This window comes from Hordeum vulgare, chromosome 1H, assembly GCF_904849725.1.
Source record: "Hordeum vulgare subsp. vulgare chromosome 1H, MorexV3_pseudomolecules_assembly, whole genome shotgun sequence".
NCBI lineage: Eukaryota > Viridiplantae > Streptophyta > Magnoliopsida > Poales > Poaceae > Hordeum > Hordeum vulgare.
Window position 1 is genome coordinate 483122344 of NC_058518.1, and position 8011 is coordinate 483130354.

An 8011-nucleotide genomic window follows, 5' to 3' on the forward strand; every position below is an offset into this window, starting at 1 on the left:
CTGGAAAGCCTCTAGCCGCGTTGGTCGCCAACAATCTCTGTGTATCAGCGGCAGTTGGCTGCCTCAAGTACTCAGGGCCAAACACCTCGATCACAGCCTAGCAGAACTTGTACATTGACATCAGACATGTTGTCTCACTCATACGCACATACTCATCCACCGGATCGTCTGGAATTCCATATGCAAGCATGCGGATGGCCGCGGTGCATTTCTGGTAAGAGGAGAATCCTAGCTTGCCAAGGGCATCCGTCTTGCACTGGAAGTATGGGTCATGAGCAACCACTCCCTCTCAGATACGATTGAACACATGCCTTGCCATACGAAAACGGCGACGAAATTTATCCAGCTTGAAGAGCGGTGTGTTCGCAAAGTAATCGGCATATAGCAGGGCCTGGCCTCTCTCCCTGTTGCGGTTCAGGTTCGGAGCACGGTCAGTGAGTGACCCCTGTACCGAGGAAGCTGCCGTTGAATGTGGTCGTGAACCATCACTACAGCCACCACAATATCTTCATCATCGGACGACGACTCGTCCGATGAATAAATGAAGTGGTGGAAGAAAAACTCATCACCACTGTCCATACCTTTGCGGGCAAAGTGTCGAACACCTTGCGCTCGTGGTGGCAAAGAGCCCGCGATGATCACCTCGATGCAGGGGTGGTCGGTGGTCGGCTACTGGCCGCTCTGGAGCACTCGTCGGAAGCTGACGTGGCCGCCGTGGTACGTCGCCTGCGGTCGTATCCACTCTGTCGCCGGCTACGACGACGACGGCCAAACCTCCTCCGATCGACGCCCAAACTACGGCGAAAGCGCGGCCGTGGTGGCAGCCATGTCGAGACGGGTTTTGCTATGGACGGCCGGGGGATGAGGTGGCCGGAGAATAGCGGCGGCGCCGTCGGCGGGGCGGGGCGGGAGCGGGGGTGGAGGCGTTGGAATTTCTGGGAGTACTTGTGTTCCCGACACGCGGGCCACGGACGAACAAGGGCGTGCGGCGAGCGCGTCCGCGCGATGTCCGATTCCCCCAAACTCGGTGCAAGTTTGGCCTGAGGATGGGTCAAAAACAGACGAAATCCGGACATTTGTCCGTTTGGGTCCGCGTGTTGGGCCGCGGTATTCGTCCGTTCTACCCCAAACGGACGTGCGCGGACAAGATCGGGTTGCACGGTGGAGTTGACCAACTCCACCGCACAACCCTAAACGGACGTCCGGTTTCGTCCGGATTTTGTTCATTTGGGGTAGAAAAACGGACAGCGGACGCCGGTCAGTGACCGGGCAAAGTCCTTCCACACAACGCTCCTACCCCATTTCTTGAGAGCTTGGTTAGATCCGACGGAGAGGAAGACGACAAGGTTGCCTGCTCCAACGCGGGCGGTAACACCAGTAGCGCGAATGCGAGCACGAGCTCTAGCACGGCTCCCAGTAGCGGCGGCAGGAGGATCGGCGGTGGTGCGGCGACGACAGCGGGCAGGTGGGGGAGCAGCCCCGTCTCGGGGTCGGGAGCGACCATTAACCTCAGCCAGGAGTACACGCTCGCCATCCAGACCAGCTCCTACAACGAGATCTGGGGCAAGATCCACGTCATCGTGGACGGCCAACGGGTGGACGGCGGCGACCAAGACGAGGACGAGGAGGACAAGACCACCCTCGCCAGCGTGCTCCGTCCGGAGGACGCGGTGGTGGACGGCGCGCTCCGGGACGCGCCCGACACCGAGCTCACATGCCTCGCCACCGACTACCTCGGCGGCACGCACCATGCCTCGCTACATTGCCTCTTCCTCCGTCGGGCGTTGCGCAGGCGCTGTACGGGCCCGTCACGGACGTTCTTGCGCAGTTGCGCTGATCCCGCACGCGGTGCCGCTCGCCGTGCCGCACTGCGACTGCGCGTTCGACGCCTTCCTCCTGTTCGACAAAATACCCAACCCGTTCCTGCCCCCCGCAGCCAACTTCCAGGGCATGCATCAGAGCTTTGTTGGCCTCAAAACCCATCTTGACCTCCGCCTCCTCAAGGCCCGGCGTAGGCGCCGACTGTTACGGTGCGCGACGCGCGGGAGAGAAGATGGGGAGAGAGGGTGACATGTGGGTTAGACGCGGACACACGCGGACGAAGAGGACGCGAAGGCGGACGTTTTCTGTCCTCTTTGGCCCGAAACCCAGACCGTTCTGTCCTCTTTGGCCCGAAACCCAGAGCAACTTTGGTCTAGAAATAGGATAGAAACGGACACGGACATGGCAAAAAATGGATACGCCCCCGAGCGGTGGGTCGTTTATTTTGTACGTTTTACCTCAAACGGACACACCCGAACGATTTGGGATCGCACGGTAGAGTTGGCCTAATGGACCATGGAGGGCGCCCAGTCAAAATGCAGCAAAGTAGAGGGACCAAAATGGTACGTACCCCAGCTGTGGCAGACATTTCAAACTTTAAGGGGTTGTTTGGATTGTGATTATCCTTGTCATATCTTATCATATTATTTTTATCACACTTGCCTTATTTGAGTTGCTTCCTTATTTGAGTTGCTTAAATTTTTAGTCATACATTGACTTGACTAAGAAAATCTTGCCATACTTTTTGTGATCACTCATCACTCAGATGGTCATCATGGAGATTCAGTCGGCCGACATGTGGTCGGAGATGCTCCAACATGACCGCGCCCATAAGGCTGGCAACAACGCCATTGCCAATGATAGCAGCAAGGCACAACGCACAAGTGACCTGTCTGTCATGGACAGGAATCTTGCACAGCATGGAACAAGACACCTCCAGATCACCAAAGCCATCACTGACAGATCAATCAACCACATCCCAGTAGCCATGAGCCTATCTATCATCATAAATTCATAAGGGTCTCGACAACTTTGCTTCCATGTGAAACATATGTACATATCATATCTATCTTCTTCATACCGTATATCCATATATATATGTATATTTATCGTAGTGTTTTCCCATGGACAAATATGTACTCACCACTTCACCTTCACCAGCCGTAGAGAGTAGTAAGTGGGATATATCATTGCCGTAGCTACAACAGGGCGACGTTTTTTTTTTACAGAGGAACTGGACGATGCACACGCCTGCCTACTCCTCCTTGGGGATCCACCGGCTCCACCAGATGCTCTTCCGCTGGCTGGTGAGCTCGTCCATGCTCTCGCTGATCGTCCTCACGATCTTCCTCTGCACCCGCAGCATCGACGCCAGCACGTTCCGCTGAGCGCTGTCTTTCTTCGGCTTGATCTCCTGCACAAGAACAGAATACCACAAGCCGTCAGTGTTATTATCACGCTGTACACCGGGCCGGCATTCTGAAAACGAAACGAAATGCTTGACGGCAAACTCATCCATCAACTCCACTTCTTAATCTCCAGGTCTAGTATGATCCTGTCATGCCGGCATGAATACATACCCTGAGCTCTTGAAGCTGTGCCTCTGTGAAGCCTCCTCCCTCCTCTGTTCCTGATTTTGCCATGAGGCCGATGATCCACCGTGCCGTCTCGCTGTAGTCCTTCTGGGTCGCGCGGAACAGCTGCAGCCTCAGGTTCTGCATCACCGAGAGGCCGAGGAGCCCTTCGCTGTTGAAATATGGATGCGCCAATGCAGCCTTGGCGCTGGTCCTTTGCCGTGCTTTGTATCGGACCATTGAAGTCAGGAGTTCCCATCCGATGCCGCCGTCTAGATCCAATATGTCGAAGCCCCTGCGAAGGTCTGGGGTGGCTCGTGGTTCCACCAAATTCCTCCAAGCTTCCAGGTCGTAATTGCATCTCTTCAGTTGGCGGTTGAATTGTATCAGGCTGCTGTCAGTTCTCAATGCTGGAAATGCCTGCAGAAGAATAATTTGTTTATTAAGGCAATAAAAGATGCATCATGCAATACTTTGAAAACAAAAGTTAGTGTACAATCTTGTCAATGAACTTTTCTGTTGTGCTAATGCAATGCGACAGAACAACCCTGGATCAAAAATGACAGTTCGAACATGTTACTTTGGCGCCCTGTCGTGTGGAGATGCATAGATGCTACCTGCAGCGAAGTGTGGAGATGCAGCTAACAGTACAACATGTTTCACATATATACTAAGAAGACACTCACAAGTAGTATAACATTACTCATTCTGAAGTTATGCAAGTACACCTCTGTTCCGAATTATAAGACGTTTTGGATATTTCAATATGGACCAGATACAGACTGAAACGAGTGAACAAACACACTAAAAAACGTCTATATACATCTGATTCAGTAAAAAGTTAATATATTATAATTCGGAACGGAGGAAGTACATATCAACAGATACTCGTATAGTCAAATATGTCATCACATGTTCATGATTATGCATGTAATGCTCTTGCAAGAAAATGCATGACATACACCAATCACAACAATCGAATGAACAAAATACTAGTTTTCCTTGCAAGTGAGGAAAGCAGTCTCTACAAGCTTGCAGCAACAAACAGGAAGGTGTTTCGACAAGATATGAACAGATGGAAGGGAGAATAGGATTAAGCATTCAGACAAACATATAAGAAGCTTCGCGTGAGGATAGTCTGAAAACTTCCAGTGCAATCAAATTTGAATTTCCATAACAGTGTGTTCTAAATTTAAGGCCCGTGGAACGAAGGGGGACCACACAGAAGACAGTTAAATTCTTGAAGTAATAAGGAAAAAAATATAAACAAACACTCGGATGCTATTTTTAGACATATAAAGCCGCCCCTACCTTCCTCTGGGTTTACAAGAACAAAGGGACATAAACCTAGAAGATACATAAATACAGTTACTGTGATGACATACCATCTGCAAGTATATGAGGCCCAAGCTGTATATGTCAAATCTGTCAGGAAGGTTCAGCTGTCAAGAAGAAATCGTTGCATCAGCTCAAGCAATTATGTTGATTGGAACAATTGTCGTAAACTGAGGGAGAGGTAAACAGCTCCATCATGAATTCAAACTTTTAAAGAATACCTGCCACAGAACTGGAGATAAAGCAGTTGCAACTGGAGCAGAGGGAGCAGATGGTGTTTGCGTACTCATGATATATTGCTCCGGAGCAGCATACCTGCAAATCATGGGTAAAGATTCAAGCGAACCCCTAGTAATCAGTTATATTGGAATATTTTTCCAGCAATACAGTTCTGAATCATGAGGGTAGCTTAATTACCTTGGATCCAAAAGGAACTCCTTAGGAATATAGTTGATGCCCACTCGTAAATCAGCTGCTGCTCCAAGATCGATAATTTTGAAGGTGCGAGATTCTTCCAGTGGAGAAAGGTGAATTGATTAGTACAGAAGATTTTAGCATGAAACTGCAAGCAATGTATGGCTTGGTTATTACCTTCTGAAAATATCACATTTTGGGGTTTTATGTCCCTGTGAACAATCCCCGTCGAATGAAGTCCATCAAGGGCAAACAAGAGTTGTCCCATCACCGTTTGGATAATCTTATTCTCTCTCGCTATTCCCTTTGGCAAATCTTGAACATTTCCGAGAATCTTAGTCTCAACCTGATCAATCGCAAACATATATGAACTGTCAAAAAATGCACCAAGGCACACTTTTTTTTTTGTTATGGAACTGTCGAATTCACAATTACATTACATGAATGTCTTTTGCCTTACAAATAGAAGAGAAGAAGAAATGGTTGTCATGCAATGAGAAGATGGCGTTACGGAAGGAAACTAACCGACTGTTCTCACTAACCGCAGTTGTCAATTCCTACATTATATCTAGCAAAGTATTTCTTCATAAATTAGAGACCTGGAGCTAAATCACCCCTATATGAGCTCAAAAGCTCCACTTAGGTCACTAAGGTAGCACAGTTCCGGAAAAACAGTACTGTTCATTTACCACCTAGTTAATTGCAAGGTTTCTGGTGCAGCTCAGTAAGTTAACCCAGCTGACTAATATAACTCAGGTCTCACCACCAAGGGCTAGAATCAGTTAACTGCCTACAGTATATGCCAACAACGAAATGCAGCATCCTACAGCTAAGAACTGGTTAAGTGAAGCCAATGCGAGCAAGCGACTTGGCTGATTAAAAACTCTGCTTTAAGTCTGATGCACTTACATTGTAAGGGAACTCCTTGCTTTGCATGAGAGCAGAAAGCGTGTCCTCGCCTTCATAGCGCCAAATAAGCCAGTATTCCTCGCCCTTACCTTTGGTTTTGCTCTAGGAAACAATTCAAATTGTGAGTTTAGGAATCGATCAGATACTAGCAAACGAAGGTAGTTCCACGAGATGGTAACAAAACAAAATGATTTAGCATTCAACCCAGAGTACGAATACCTCACGAAAGCCGTAAAGAAAATCTGCGCAGCTGCTAGCGCATGCCCTCCTGACGCGCTCGTTCATCCAAATCTCGACCGCGCCATACTCGGTCGCCTTCTTCACGACCACGTCACCTTGCTTGAAGATAGTCGAAACAAGTGGTGTGCATTAGTATCATAGTATGCCCGGTTGGTTTACAGTCCACTTAACTGACATATGCACTGTACAAGTCGCACTCCTCTTTACTACTCTGCGGAAGCTTGTTTTTGCAAATTTCTGACGGAGCTCTAGGCGTTTTAGCTATCCATCTGAAACCTTTTAGTTCTGCCTCAGCAACAACTACGCAACGGAGTACCATTACCGAACCAGGAAATCAATCAATGCTGAATGAGCTTGTCGACATGTGCACACAGATACATTTTCACTTCATTCATGACTCATGAGCAACTTCATTTGCCCAAATTCTACCAAAATTGAAGCAAAACATGCATATAAATCACAGGTGTTCACCTTCTCTGCAACTTTGGGGTCAGACAGGGACGCCTTGTACACGACCCCGAACGCGCCCTCCCCGAGCTTCTTCCCGGGCACGAAGTCGTCCTGCTCAAAGCGCACGACAGCAATCAGCACAGTACGAACGAATCCGGTGGGTCGCGGGGGCCGGGCCATGCGTGCGCTTATTGAGGCAGCAGATCGAGCACCTTGCGGAAGGTGGGGCGGAAGAGGCGCTCGGCGAAGGCGAGGACGAACATGTCGAAGAAGCCCGGGGCGACGCCGGGGGTGGCCCAGAGGTAGGACGCGGCGGCGAGCGCCAGCGCGACCCCGGGGGCCGTGATGGTGAGGCCGTCGTTGTGCGGCAGCGTGCTGCGGTAGATGACGTCGCCGCAGGCCATCACGGTGCAGGGGAGCCCCACGCCGACGGCCTCCACCAGCTGCCGCCCCACCTCGACCCCGAGCTCCGCCGACGCCACCACCGGCCGGAACGACGCCGCGGCGGGCCCCCCCGCCGCCCGCCGCCGGCGGCGGAGGCGGGTGTCGTGGCCGGGGAGGAAGGAGGTGGAGAGGCCGAGGCTACTGGTGGCCATGCGTGCTCCTGCTCGTCTCCGTTTCTTTTTTTTTCCCTTTATTTTTTCCCGCTTAAAAAATGCGGCCACGCCACTACTCCTATATTATCGTCGCGATAAAAAAAAAACTCCAACGTGTGGGAGCGGATGTCCGCGCCACGTGGCTTCGGGCCCGCCTGTCATTCGCAGACGAGGCCGGTGCCTGGCGCGCGTGCGAATTCGGTTCTTCGGAAAATGGCAGCTATAAATTTGTGAACCCACATGTCAGTGACTGTTGGAGTGGAGCTGGTGACTCCATCAAGCATTTTTATCTACGTGTAATTTTTTTTACTGTATTTTTTTCGCGAGTGATCTACGTGTAAATTAACTGCAAGTGTAAGTCCGGAAAACTGGAGATATAACTCGACTAATAAGACTATTTATTCATGCAGCGAAAAGAAACACCAAAGAAATGACGGTGATAATTGTGGCTGTGGGGAGACGGGGAAGGGGAGAAGCATCGCCTTGGGTTGAGCTTGTGAGTGGCTAGGCTTGGACCGGCAAACCTCGGTGCGATTGACACACGGCCAGACTACTGGTCGAGTTTGCGCCGTGACAAAATATCTGGGATGCGAATTACTGTGCTCCCTGTTAGAAACTAATTAGTAGATTAATTAGCTAAGGGACGTGTCCAACCCCGAACAGTCGTGTCTC

General features: G+C 50.4%; 1 protein-coding gene and 1 pseudogene across 1 annotated transcript; one reads left to right on the forward strand and one right to left on the reverse strand.

The window, feature by feature from the left end:
- Nucleotides 1-861: 861 nt before the first annotated feature.
- On the forward strand, nucleotides 862-2146 carry LOC123401381 (annotated as a pseudogene).
- Nucleotides 2147-2804: 658 nt separating this feature from the next.
- On the reverse strand, nucleotides 2805-7388 carry LOC123447811 (serine/threonine-protein kinase STN7, chloroplastic). The gene is made up of 10 exons (XM_045124495.1): nucleotides 6956-7388; nucleotides 6765-6854; nucleotides 6273-6392; nucleotides 6054-6155; nucleotides 5322-5490; nucleotides 5148-5241; nucleotides 4952-5045; nucleotides 4781-4837; nucleotides 3402-3815; nucleotides 2805-3235 (listed from the first exon to the last, which is right to left on the reverse strand). Exons 1-10 carry the CDS (start codon nucleotides 7337-7339, stop codon nucleotides 3077-3079), a joined length of 1683 nt encoding a protein of 560 aa, XP_044980430.1. The 5' UTR covers nucleotides 7340-7388; the 3' UTR covers nucleotides 2805-3076.
- Nucleotides 7389-8011: the final 623 nt, after the last annotated feature.